The sequence below is a fragment of the Equus asinus genome, chromosome 15 (genome assembly GCF_041296235.1).
Source record: "Equus asinus isolate D_3611 breed Donkey chromosome 15, EquAss-T2T_v2, whole genome shotgun sequence".
In the NCBI taxonomy this organism is placed as follows: domain Eukaryota; kingdom Metazoa; phylum Chordata; class Mammalia; order Perissodactyla; family Equidae; genus Equus; species Equus asinus.
The window spans coordinates 50,982,755-50,996,261 of NC_091804.1; the positions used below are offsets into that span (position 1 = coordinate 50,982,755).

At 59.8% G+C, this 13,507-nt stretch overlaps 1 protein-coding gene across 1 annotated transcript; it reads right to left on the minus strand.

Moving 5' to 3' along the window:
• Window positions 1-125: 125 nt before the first annotated feature.
• On the minus strand, window positions 126-5,858 carry NPBWR2 (neuropeptides B and W receptor 2). Its single transcript, XM_044748405.2, has one exon. It carries the CDS (start codon window positions 3,331-3,333, stop codon window positions 2,314-2,316), a length of 1,020 nt encoding a protein of 339 aa, XP_044604340.1. The 5' UTR covers window positions 3,334-5,858; the 3' UTR covers window positions 126-2,313.
• Window positions 5,859-13,507: the final 7,649 nt, after the last annotated feature.

Consider the following 13,507-nt stretch of genomic DNA (forward strand, 5'->3'; position numbering starts at 1 on the left):
CTGCGCCCCCACCTCCACCCCACTGCGCCCCCACCTCCACCCCACTGTGCCCCCACCTCCACCCCACTGTGCCCTCACCTCCACCCCACTGTGCTCCACTGCACCCCACCTCCGCCCCACTGCGCCCCACCACTCCCCCACTGTGTCCCACCTCCACCCACTCCTCTGCCCCCATCAGCCGCTGGGCTTGGTCAAGTCTCCCGACTTCTCTGAGCCTCGGTTTCCCCACCTGTGCAAAATGGATGGCTGAACCTTCCTTGAAAAGTTTTGGGAGGAAGGCCAGGGCCGTGGGGAGGTGTCAGCGTCCAGCTCCACCTCAGGGAAGCTGTGGGCCACCTGCCACATCCAGGGATGTTGTGGCCTGTGGAGGCCTTGCTGAGGGCCTGGGCATGGTGGTGCTGGGCCAGGGTCCAGGCAATGGCGGTGAGATTTGGGGACCCGAAGGGGAGGACCAGGTCCTCCCTGGGGCCAGGAGTCAGAGCACGGGGAACTTCTCCTCGTGCCCACTCTGTCTCAGGAGGTCACGATGGCGTGTGAGGAGACAGCCAGGGTCCCTCCAGCAGCTCACTTGGGCAGGACACTTGTGAGGGCTCTCCTCTGCCCTCCATCTTGGCTGGCCCTTGGCTCTCTGTCCTTGGGGTCTTGTGGCCCCTGCTTGAGGACCCTCTCTGCTATAGGATGTGGGGATGGGGCGGGGGCTGTGGACCTCCTGGCAGTGCCTGATCTGCCTTGATCCCCACCACGGTGCTCCTGGTGGAAGACGTTACTCCCACTGCTGGGCTGTGGATGGGGTCAGGAACTACCCAAGGAAATGAAGGGTCTGGGGTCTTCTGAGGAGACTTGGTTGGCTCCTTCTCTGCTTTGGATGTTCTGCTGAGGCCCGGGGGCAGACTAGGGTGGCATGGGAGTCTACACAGGAGACTGGCCCAGGAGTCTCTTGCTCTGGCACTGTTGGAGGCTTCTCATGACACAGCCCTGCCTGTGTTAGTGCTGTGCCGGTTCATTTGCTCGTCCACACCACGCACCTGCTCTGCCACCACTGTGGCCCTAGACGGGGAGTCGGGAGGCTCAGCCTGTCTCCTCGAGGAGCTCTCAGGGCACAGGATGAGCGCTGATACCGTGATTGCGGCTGCTGCTTGCGAGGTATGACTGCAGCACAGTGAGGAAGCCGCTAGCTCCTCCACGGGGAAGTGGGAATGTATGGAGGGCCGGGGGAGGCCATCATGCACCCTGGGCCACCTCCCCGGGTGGTGAGTGGTGGGTGGGTCCTTCATGCTAGCTTAACAGACTCATCAAGCTCTGTCATGACGACTGAGCCCCAGGGCATCTGTGCTGAGAAGGGTTATTGGGAGCTGCTGGGTGACTCACAGAACAGCAAGGCTGGAGCACCAGGCGTGTAAGCAGCTGGGAGCCACGAAGCCTAGAGCGGGGAGCCTGGCTGAGGACTACCAAGGCAGTCTTCAGGGACCCCACCCCTCCCACCTGGCAGAAAACAGTCTCTGAGCAGCCAGCCCCTCAGTGTCCCCACCCAGCCCTCAGAGTTTCAGTGTGGACTCCCTCTGGCCCCACACCCTGGCGAGGAAGGGGTCCAAGTGACCACTGCTCTCTCTAGACTGTGGGGTCAGAGGTCCTGGCAGAAGGGCCCCGGGTCCTATACTAGAACATGAGTGGGCCGTAGGCCATCTCACAGAGCGCACAAAGGGGCATGGCCCACAGCACTGGGGGACTCGAGGAGACCTGAGCCATGGCATGGGGCAGGCGGGGGCACAGGCGCCCTGGTGAAATGTCACCCGCGCAGCAGGCCTTGAGTGTGTGTTTCCTGGCTCTTTTGGCGCAGCATCTTTGGCTTCTGCAGGGACTGGCTTTGCTGCCCCAGGGAAGCCCTGTCTTGGAAGGAGCCTGGAATCTTGAGGGTGGAGTGTGGCGCTGGCCCCAGATGAGCTCACCATTCAGGTTCCTCTCTCCCCAGACCACTGTGGTCAGGGAGCTGTCTAGGCAGGCTGTCCACCGGTCCATCTTTCTGTGGTGACCTGAGTCAGATGTCTCTTGTGCCAGGACCTTTGGCCTGGGTCAGAAAGGCAGGGTTGGGCCAGGACCTGCAGCCCCGCACCTGTCCACCCAGGGGCTGTCCAGGAGGCAGAGACGTGGGAAGGGATGGGCCCATGGCACCTCTGCAGGTTTGGTGACCAACCTGTATCAGTTTTTGTCTTCCTGCATGGAGAAAACAGTGCTGGGAGGGGAATAGGCGGGATGTTCCTTGAAAGGGACAGCCCTTTTCCCGCAGACCCGCCAAGGCCCTGGTGGGAGGGGTGCTCAGGCCCCTGGGCACCGGAACGTAGTGCGGAAGCTCTTGCGGAAGCTGTTGTCCAGAAAGGCGTAGAGGAAAGGGTTGAGGCAGGAGCTGGTGTAGCTGAGGCTGGTGATGGCATAGGAGATGCCAATGACCAGTGACGTCTGAGGGAGGTCTGTGGTCAGGGCCACGATGGAGGCCAGGTGGAAGGGCGTCCAGCAGAGCAGGCCCACGGCTAGCACAGCCAGGACCAGGACGGTCACCTTCCGCTTGGCCTTGCCCAGAGCCTTGGCTCCGGAGTGGAGCCGCAGGGCGTGCAGCCGACGCAGCAGATCTGCATAGAGTGCACAGAGGGTGCACATGGGCACCATGAAGCCCACCACCAGCGTGTAGACGCGGCTGGCCTTGAGCCAGGCCCGCTCAGGCCGAGGGAAGCTCAGCCCACAGCTCGTGACCTGCAGCTCGTTGCTGTGGACGCCGGCGAAGGCGAAGTAGGGCAGCACCATGACAGTGACGGCGAGCCAGATGCACAGGCTGGTGACCTTCGCCCCCCGGAGGGTGCGCTGGGGCATGCGGTGGGACCGTGCTGTGGCCAGCACCACCAGGTAACGGTCTACGCTCATGGCCGCCAGGAAGTAGACACTGGAGAAGATGTTGTAGTGGTCGATGGCCAGCACTAGCTTGCAGAGCAGCTCCCCAAAGGGCCAGCGCTGCAGCAGGTGCTCAGCGATGTTGACGGGCAGCACCAGCGTGAAGAGGTCATCTGCGATGGCCAGGTTCAGGATGAACACATTGGTCACTGTCTTCATCTTGGGCGCCCTGAGGATCACGTAGATGACGGCTGTGTTGCCCGTCAGCCCCACGGCACAGATCACAGAGTACACTGCTGGCAGGAGCACGTAGAGGACCGGCGGTGGCTCAGGGAAGGTGACGTTGTGGCTGGTGCCGTTGTCCCCAGAGAGGCTCCCAGAGGGGGAGCCTCTGCTGCCGAGGGGCTCGGGTCCAGCAGCCTGCATCATGAGGTGGGGCCGAGAATGATTCATGCCCTGGGCAGTGGGAGGTGCCTCGGAGTTAGGGGTTCAGGCAGGGGCTTCCTTGGGCTGGATTCTGAGAAAGAAACAACCAGAAAGCTTGGGATCTGGCTGTCAGCTTAGAACAGCAGCTGCCTCAAGTTCTCTGACAGAGGCTGTGGGCTCTTTGGCAGGATCGAGGACACACAGGGTCTCTGTCCACTCCTGTCCAGTGGCCAGAGAGAGCCTGGTGGGGTACGTAGGGGCCTCCTCCTGGGCAGCGCTTTTGGCTGGTCACTTTCTTTCCCCAAGTTCGCCTCCCCCTGCAGAGAGTAGCTGCTGACCACCCTTCTGGGAAGAGGGGACTTGCATCTTCATCTGCCCACTCTAGCCCTTGTCCCGGCCACCCCCCCCAGGCACATCTACCTAGAATCAAGTCAGTCCCCTAAAAAATGTGCCTCCCAGGCATATCCCTGGCTCCCTTTGAATCCTGGAGTCCTGGAGCTCCTGCCCTCCCGGTCACACTGCACACCCCCTGCATGGCCACCTGCTCTTCTCCTGACTGACCTGTCCGGTGACACTTGTCCAGAAGTTCACATTGGTGAGCGTGTGGTGTCCAGCCCAGGCGGTGGCAGGGGCAGAGGGGGTGATGTGGCCCCCACAGATGGACTTTTAGGACCTGACCTGTCGGCAGCCTCAGCAGAGCTGGCTTTCTGCCAGGTCTCCAGCCTGTCAGCAGCACTGATGCACTGTGAGGGTGGGAGGCGGGTCCTGCTGGCTGACGTGGAGCCCTGGTAGGAAGAGGGGGCGGGAGCTGTGGGTACCTGCTGTCATCCCCAGGTCTCTGTGGTGTTCACTTGCCTGGGCCCACTCTCCAGCGGGAGGCCCTGGTGCATGTGCCTGTCTGCACGTGTGTCAGGAGGGCTTCTGGTGCAGGGGCTTCTGGGCTCTCCCGGGTCTATGGGCCCCATTGAGCATATTCATACCTCTGTCTGAGGGTCTCCACAGACCCGGGCACCCTTATCTGTGTACGGGGTGTCTTGGTCGGTGTTATGCCTGACGCTGTGCGTGTGGATGCGTGCATGTGTGTGTGTACCTGCACTGTGTCTGTGTGCGTGGAGTGTCAGTGGCGAGCTCTGGACCTGTGTCTGAGGGGTCTGTGTGGGTCCCTGGCTGGGTCTGTGTGCCTTCGTGTGGAAGCAGAACTTGTTGCTCACAGACAACCCAATTTCCTATTTTTTTTGTGCTAAAAGAGGAACACGTACATGTGCAAAATCACGCAAGTGGCTGGAGGCTGCTGAGGGAAGGCAGTCACTCTCACCAGCTCCTGGGCCTTCCCTAAGCTGCCTGCTTCACTGGCCACTTGCCCAGGTACCTGCACAGGGTGAGAGCATGTGCCGCTTTGTGCTGAGGCTTCACTTTGCCATGGTCTCTCAGTTCTGCTCGGCCGCACGTGCCTGACTTACCTCATTCCATTCATGGACTGCTGGGCTGTCTCTGGTGCCGCTTTTGCAGACAACGCTGCGGCTGACGGCAGTGCCGGCCCTGTCCAGCAGTCTTTCAGCATGGTCTCTGCATCGGAGCTCTGTGCTCTGGTCTGGGGGGACGTGGCTGCTCACAGCCGTCACCCCCTCACCTGCTTCTTTCACTAGAGCTGTGGCTCCGTGTCCCCAGGCTGCAAGCCTCAGCCAGGGGCTCCAACCGTCCCACCAGGGCTGAGCTTTCATCTAACAGGCTACCTCGAGGGTGACCCACCCCACTCCCCTGGCAGCCCCAAGGACCAGGCCTAGGGTGGGTGTCCTTCACAGCAGGCCACACCCCAGAAGGGACCCTTGCACCCTTCTGCTCTCTGCCCCAGCTTGTGGGACACCAGATGCCACCCCAGACTTTCTGCAGAGTTGGCTGTTCTGGAGGGGCTCTTCTCTCAAGCCCCTGGAGGGGGAGCAGCCATGTACAGGAAGTACAGGAGCCCTCCTGTGGGGTTTCCCACCATGTCCCTGCTTCCTCTGAGGCCAGCCACAAGTCTGGTGTCCCCTCTTCATCCCGCCAGTGTCTTGCTGAGTCTGTGACTCCGGGCTCCTCCCAGACCTGTGCTCTACTCTCCTGAGTCTGCCCTGGGGGCCGGCCTGGCCTCCCATCCAGCCTGTCACATCTGAAGTGGGACGGGGGTTAAGGGGCTGTGAGGCTGAGGACGGGGCACCAGGCGTGCGTGCGTAGTTCCTGGCACACTTGCTGACGGGCTCAGGGCCCTGGGGAGCTGGCACCTCTCAGATGCCCCCGACCCACAGAGGCGTATCATCATGGCTCCACTGCCACACCACGGCCGTGGTGGCCCAGTCCCCCCTCTCCTGGCCCTCGCAGCACAGTGGGGCAGCTTCTTTGGCCCATGGGCTGGGCATTGTGAGTGTCATTTTTTGGAAATGATTTCTATTCTCAGATGATTTGCCAGTTCAAATCAGCCTGTGAGGCCCTTCCAGGCTGTGGTGTGCAGAGGGGAGGAGAGGGGCAAAGGCTCTGCTGGCGTCTCAAGGGGCTGGGGTGGAGCGACAACAGTACAGTGCGGGTCCGTGTGGGGCAGGGGTGTGGATCCGTGTGGGGCATGGGCATGGGTCCATGTGGAGCAGGGGTGTGGATCCGTGTGGGGCAGTGGTGTAGATTCGTGTGGGGCATGGGTACGGGTCCGTGTCGAGCAGGGGTGAGGGTCCGTGTGGGGCATGGGCACGGGTCTGTGTGGGGCAGGGGTCTGGGTCCGTGTGGAGCAGGGGTGTGGATCCATGTGGGGCATGGGCACAGGTCCGTGTGGGGCAGGGGTGTGGATCCGTGTGGGGCAGGGGTGTAGATCCATGTGGGGCATGGGTACGGGTCCGTGTCGAGCAGGGGTGAGGGTCCGTGTGGGGCATGGGCACGGGTCTGTGTGGGGCAGGGGTCTGGGTCCGTGTGGAGCAGGGGTGTGGATCCATGTGGGGCATGGGCACAGGTCCGTGTGGGGCAGGGGTGTGGATCCGTGTGGGGCAGGGGTGTAGATCCATGTGGGGCATGGGTACGGGTCTGTGTCGGGCAGGGGTGTGGGTCTGTGTGGAGCAGGGGTGTGGATCCATGTGGGGCATGGGCACAGGTCCGTGTGGGGCAGGGGTGTGGGTCTGTGTGGAGCAGGGGTGTGGATCCATGTGGGGCATGGGCACAGGTCTGTGTGGGGCAGGGGTGTGGATCCGTGTGGGGCAGGGGTGTAGATCCATGTGGGGCATGGGTACGGGTCTGTGTCGGGCAGGGGTGTGGGTCCGTGTGGATCAGAGGTGTGGATCCATGTGGGGCATGGGCACAGGTCCATGTCTGGCAAGGGTGCTAGTCCGTGTGGAACATGGGCGCCAGTCCGTGTGGCGTTGAGCATGCGTTGTATATCTTCTTTGAGCATTTGCTTTGTCCCAAAGACAAGAACAAATGCCCTTAAGATAAATGTGTAGCTTCCCCCACATTGACATTTCTTTAAGGACAAGCATCTCTCCCTAGGCTGGGGACTGATTGCTGTGACCACTCAGCTCAAGACAGCAGACCTGTCACCCTGCTGTGTCCATCAATCGCTGTGCCGACAAAGCAGTCTGGTGACTATTGTAAAAGGGACATTTCGATCATGTGAAACATGCTCTTTGAGGGTATATAACCACTCTGTACACCCCACCTCTTTGGTTCCCTTCCTTCTTTGGGGAAGGAAGGCCCCGGGCTATATGGTCCTCACATTTGGCTCAGAATAAACTCACCCCAATTTTCATTTGTAGATTGGTTATAGACAGGCCTGAGGGATCCTGGCAGTTCCTGACCTTCCTGTGCCAGGTGGGAGGGGGGCCCTGGGCTCACAGTGGGTGGGACAGGCCTGGGGCAGCCAGACTGGGGCCCACAGGGGCTTTTCCTCAGCCAGCTCTCAAATATCCCAACCCTAGGCCGAGTCATTCATCTGCACCACAAGCATTTGCCCAGGAGCACAGCCGCCAACAAGGAACCCTCCTGCTTCATGGGGCTGACCCCTCGGTGGGGAAGGCAGGAAATAAAATAAACTCCAATGCCCAGTGCACTGCAAGGGGTGGCCCAGGATGTGGAGGCTGCAGAGAAGCCAGCGAGGGGCCCCGGCCGTGCTGGTGACCTGTCCGTCTTCAGTGGGACCATCCTTGCTGAAACCCCAGGGAGGTGGGACAGGCCTTGCAAGTGTGCTGGGGGGCAAAGGGCCGCGGTGGGAGGAGCCGAGGGGGAGAGAGGGGCCACCAGGGGAGGAGCTTGGGGGAGGGGCCTCTGAGAGTTTTCAGCAGGGAAGGATGGACCTGCCTGGTCCTCAGGCCAAGAGGGTCTGTGGGGTGAGGGGTGGGGGGAGCAGGGGGCCCAGGAGGCTGAAGGAGGGGCCTTGCGGGAACCCTGCCCTGGAGGTCTGTTGAGGCAGGGGGTCAGAGGTCAGGATGGCGTCTGGAGTCCAGCTGGCCATGCGCGCAGCACCAACCCTGCCCCAGGCCCTCAGGAGCAGGGTTTGAGGAGCAGCCTGGGCTGGGGCTCAGCCTGTTGCTCTCAGGGCTTCCTCGGGGTGTAACGCCTGCGTAGCCACGGCCATGTGCACTCCCGTCTCCCCCAGGCTACAGCACAGAAGCTTCCAGCGTGACTTAGAATGCAAGCGTGGGAAAGGAGGTGGGATGGCTGTCTGGCGCCCAGGTCCTTCCCTGCCTGGGAGGGTCGTTTGAGTCAATGCCGGGAGAGCTTGCTGCCTCCCTTCACAGACCCCTGGAGGAAGGCTGGCAGGGCGGGGGTGCGGCTGCTGCCCCTCCTTCCTGCCCAGGCTCCAGCCCCCGGAGCACGCCTTCCTGGTCTAGAGGGGGCTTCACTGAGGAGGCGTCCCCACCCTGAGTTTGAGGCACAGGACGTGTTTGTGGGTGTGAGGGGGTGGGGAAAGGCCTCTCCCTGTCCCCTGCCGGATCCTCTGTGGTCACTTAGGGAGCGTGGACAGGACAGGGGGCAGGCAGGTACCTGTCTGCCTCAAGTGGGAAGGGTCATGGGCTTGTCTGTGAACACACACATGTGGGTGGGGGGAGTGTGTATGTACCTTGACACCTTCCGCCTGTACCTGCAAGGGTAGAGTTCCCTGGACCAGAGATGGGCCCAGGAGGGAGCCGTCCATGAGCATGGCTTCCTGGTCAGTCTGTGAATTCTTACCAAAGGTTGGTGGACGGGTAAGGCTGATTTGTGCTCAAATCAACTCTCGCGGAGTCGGGACTCAGACAAGGTCTCCGCTCTTGCGATGACCCTGGAGGTGGGCAGTGCTTGCCCGTCCACATGGGCTCTTGCCCACACTGCTCGGTGGTTTCTGGGCCTGGGGAGTGTGGGCAGCCATCCTCCTCCAAAGGACTGGCTGGGTCTGGATGCTCCAGAGGCCAGACCAGTTGACCTCAGACTAAGCTCTCTGTCCATGGGCAGACGATGCAGGAGCGTGAAGGTTGGAGCAAGGCCAGTCCCCCTTGGCAGTTCCTGGGCAAGGGAGGGCAGACTGAGCCAGCAGCTGCTAGGGCCTGATGATGGGCCCTGTTGGGCAAGGGGTCTCTGGCCTTGCTCACTCCTGTCCCTCTCGCCTCAGAGGACAGAGCTTGGCCTGAGCTTGCTTCAGAAGCTCTGGCCACCTTGTGCCCTGAACCTAGAACCCGCCACACGCCGTCTCGCGTGTGCACAGATCTCAGCACATGTGTGTGGACTTCCCCTGGTTAATTCCAGATTGCACAGTGTTCTGTCCTGACAGATGGTTGCGGGGGGCTGTCCGGACTGGTCACTGAGAGATTGCCCCTCTGCTGGGGAAGTCTGAGCACTGGCCAGGGACCGTCTCTGGCTGGGGGCACATCAGTGATGTGGAAGGTGGTTGGGGCAAGCGCGAGCCCCATGGTCACACGCTGCTGCACACATCCCTATAGCGCGGGTGTTGGTGAACATGCGTGTATTTCACGCCCTGTGTTCACAGCATCTTGCCCACACATGTCATGTTTACACACCCTGTGCTGTTTGCTCAGCCTCAGGCTGATGCTCGCACATGTGACTTGCTGATGCACCTCCGTGTCCCGCCTCCGGTCTGCACGTGGCAGCGGCACGTGTTCCTTCCTCTGAGTCTCATTTGCACCTCCCGAGGCTGTTCCACAGGGATCAGAGCTCTGGGCGCCTTCCCCAAGGGCTCTGCCCCCAGCCCACACCTTCTTTGCAGCCTCTGGCCAGTGAACGGGTCCTGCTTGGTTGGCACCACTCTGAGGGCCCTGCGGGCCCTGCGGGCCCTGATGCTGGGAGCGGTCAGGTGCTCTGTGTGGGAGGAGCACGGGGCAGCACGTGGGGGTTGGGGAGGGCCCTGCCTGGGCTGGGGGAGGCCTCACAGAGTGGGCAGAGTGCTGGGAAGGAGGCCAGGCATGACTGGGGGCCCTGGAAGGCGATATCCTGCCCATTTACCAGGGAGGCTGCCTGGGCGGACACGAGAGAACACTGCCTCCCAAGAGAAGGCTGCCTGATGTGGCCCAGAGGGCCAGGCCTGGGTTCAGTCAGAAGATGACCCCTTGTCTCCCTATCTCCACCCAACCAGGCCGAGGCATCTGTGCCAACTCTCTTGTCCGTCTCCTCCTGGTGTGAGTGTCTGTTCTGTGCCAGGCCCTGGCAGTGCCATGACACACAGGAGCAGTGTTGCCATTACCTCTTTGTGGGTAAGGACAAGAGGCTTTGCGGGGGGCTTCCCTGGCCTGTCCTGCAATCCTGTAGCAACAGGATACCTTAGCGTCCAGCAGAGCTGTTGCCATCAGCAGCGTCTACGGGGGAACAGCTAGGGGTTGGCTCTAGTGCCAAGCCCCTGGCCTCCCTCAGGAGCCTGGCCTTCTGTAGGCAAGTGCCAGTGCAGCTGTAAACTCAGATCCCCTGCTTCCTTCCCAGGGGTGGAGGAGACCCTCAGGGCCAGCGGCTCATGCCGTGGAGACGGGTCCTGCCTGAGGTCTCTGTCCACACCTCCAGGTGATGGTCAGGAGTAGAGGTCTAGCTCTTCCTTGCTGTGAGATCCAGGATGGGGGTATCCAATGTCTCTGAGCTTCCATTTCCCCATTTGTCAAATTGAGATCATAATTTTCCTGCCTCATTCACAGTGTAGAGAGGATTAGGTTGAGATGATGTGGGCCCAGGTCTGTGCGCGGTGCCTGCGCAGATCAGGCCCAGTGGGCATCGATGTTGGAAGGGGCCCCCCCTGCCCATGCTGCTCTGGACGTGGTCTGGGGCTTCAGCCTGGGGCTCTGGCAGCTCGGATGGACACTTGGAGCAAACGCTGGCCTCACATCGTCTGTGAGTGGGACAGGGGGCTGACAAGGGGCTGTGAGCTGCAGGCTGCAGGGATAGAGGGCTCCCTGGAGGCAGTGTGTAGGGAGATCATCAGCCTGCACAGGGAACTGGGAAACTGAGCGGCCAGCCACTGGCTCGAGAAGTGCAGCTCCGCCGCGGAGATGCAGCACCTTGAAGCCCCCCTCTTCCTGCCAGAACAGCTCTCCCCTACCAACGAGGGGCAGCCATTTTCCCCAGGGGTGGGGTAGACGGGCAGAGTCCCCGGCCTGTGCCAGGCTGGGCCGGTTCTGTGCAATGCAGCCCAACACTGACCCCCAGTGGCTATTTCTGAGACTGCTGCAGAGCAGAGGGGACAGTTGGCTTAGTGGGGTGACCCCGGGATGTCCCACCCCAGCCCAGATGCCTCAGCACCCTTCCTAAAGAATCACCTGGACACACTCAAAGAAGGCCCAGTGGTAGGGCCGCAGGCTTGGTGACAGCGCTACACATGGCTCATTCAACATATTTGCCACCTCCCGTGTTGGGGGGAAGTCTCTGAGGATCCAGGGACAAGTGGGTCTCAGCCCCAAGCAGTTCCTTTCTGGAAATGCTCTTTGTCATGTCAGAGGCTTCTCTGTGACGGGACAACCTTGATGGGGTCAGGTCAGGCTTCCTGAAGAGATGTCCTCTGAGCTGTGCCTCTAAAGGTGATGGGGTCTGGGGTTGGGGTAGAGGACCGTGCAAGTGAGGCTGGTGGGAGAACTGTGAGGTGCCAGAGTGGGTGAAGCGGGGGAGGGGGTGAGGCTGGAGGGCTGGCACAGCTGCACTGGGAGGAGACCACAAGGGAACTCTATCTGCAGGCAGTGGGGGGCACAGAGGGTTTTAGACGGAGGAGTGACATGGCCACATTTGTGTCCCAAAACAATCATTCTGGATGCTGGTTGGAAGGTGGACCAAATCATTGAGGCTGGCAGTAAGTGGCCCAGCCTGGTGGGGGCGGAAGGCACTGCCAGGCAGGGCCTGGGGACAGGCTGAAGGTGGGGGAGGGGAAATATGAATACCAGCAAGCCTGAGGATAGAAGAGTGGTGACATCTGGTGTCAGGAGACCTGGTTGGAGTCTCAGTTGCCAGCTGACACAGTGACCGAGATGCAGAGGGGTCTGTGGGAAGGGGCTTAATGGGTCTCAAGTGCCTCAAACTGAGCTGAGCCCCTGGGAGGCCTCAGTCTGCTTCCTTCTAGCTGCGCAGTGAGGTGTGGAGCTCTGAGGGCAGCACGGGTCAAATCCTACGTCTTGAAACAGCAGAGGAGGTTTCCAGGGTTCTTCTGAGGGTGGAGGGGTGTCTGGGCAGCAGAGGCTGCCTGGAGCCGAGAAAGACAATGGACAAGGCAGGAGGGAGCCTGAGGGCTCAGCCTGAGCAGGACACAGCAGCTTGAAGGGCTGTAGGAAATGGTGTCCAGGGGGCTTTGGGGCCTGAGATTTATGTGTGATCTGTGCGGAGGTGTCACCCCTGCAGTGGGGGAGAGCGGATGTGGTGGGCATGAGAGAGTGGACACTCACACGTGGTGCGTGTGCATGTGCTGTGGGCGTGCCTGGGCGTGTGTGTGCACATGTGCACGCACGTGTGATGGGAGTGCTCCCTCTTGCCTTCCTCTAGTCTCTTCCTTCAGTTTCGCTGAACTTGGCAGCCAGAGTGATTTTACTAAAATCCAGTAGAATCGTGTCATTTCTCTCTCTAAAAGCCTTTAAAAACTAGTCACTAATATATTCATGAATGAAGTGATGTGACCATGTTTGGGTCTGCTTCGCGATGATGCTGCGAATGTGGGTGCAGAACAGACAGAGGACAGTGGTCCCGAGCTGGTCTTTCTTAGGTCTGGTGATGTCCACGTGTGTTCTCTCTACTTCTGTGTGTGTTTGACATTTTGTCAGGATAAGTTGCGAAAGACTTTGAAATGTCAAAAAAAGTTTATTGGGTGCCCTGTTGGCTCATCCTTCCAGATTTCCTGTTTTTTATTATCTTTGAACTATTTGATAGCTCTATAACTGCAGGAAATTGACAGTAATGCAAACAATTCTTGTTCGTAGAATTTCACGCAGTGGAAAGCAATCAGTGATTGCTCTTTGGGTATTGACCAGTTTTACATCTACCTACAAATGCATTTCAGGACTCTTGATTGCCCATGTATGCATCTGTGGTTTGGATTCTCCTTTGAACTGGGTTCTAACATTCTACTGGTTTCTGTACTGATGAGTGTTGTTGGTTGAATTCTGTCTGCAAAAAGGATGTGCTGAAGTCCTAACCCCCAGCACCTGTGAATGTGTCCTTATTTGGCAATCAGGTCTTCTCAGGTGTGAGTAGTTAAATGGGGTCATACTGGAGTTGGGTCCTTATAAGAAGAGGGAAATTTGGACACAGACACAGAAGACACAGGGAGAATGCCAGGTGACGACGGAGGCAGACAGAGGACACCTGGGGCCACCAGAAGCTGGAAGAGGTGAGGAAGGACTCTTGCTCACAGCCTTTGGAGAGAGTTTGGCCCCACTGACACCTTGATTTTGGAGTTCTGCCTTCCAGAGCTGTGAGGGAATAAATTTCTGTTGTTTTAAGTACTTCCCTCCCTGCCCAGTCTGTGGCACTTTGTTAGGATGGACCCAAGAAACGCATGCAGTGCGCATGGGAAGGGTGTCCCAGGCCTGAGGAAAGGAGCCCAGTGGGAAGCGGGCCTGGGGGATCATGGAGAGGAGTTTGCACTTCTTCCTAAAGGCAGTGGGAGGCTTTTGAAAAACAACTCATTCTAGAAAAAGTTAAAGGATAAGTTTTTGAAGGTAAAGTCATGACCCTCACATCAAAGATTTTGTCTTACTTGTTGTATTAGTTCTAACTCCTGCGGCTGAGAACACGGTGC

Bases quoted from the DNA above. Each gene is read 5' to 3' on its own strand.
- NPBWR2 (XM_044748405.2), bottom strand. From the start codon at position 3,333: ATGAATCATTCTCGGCCCCACCTCATGATGCAGGCTGCTGGACCCGAG.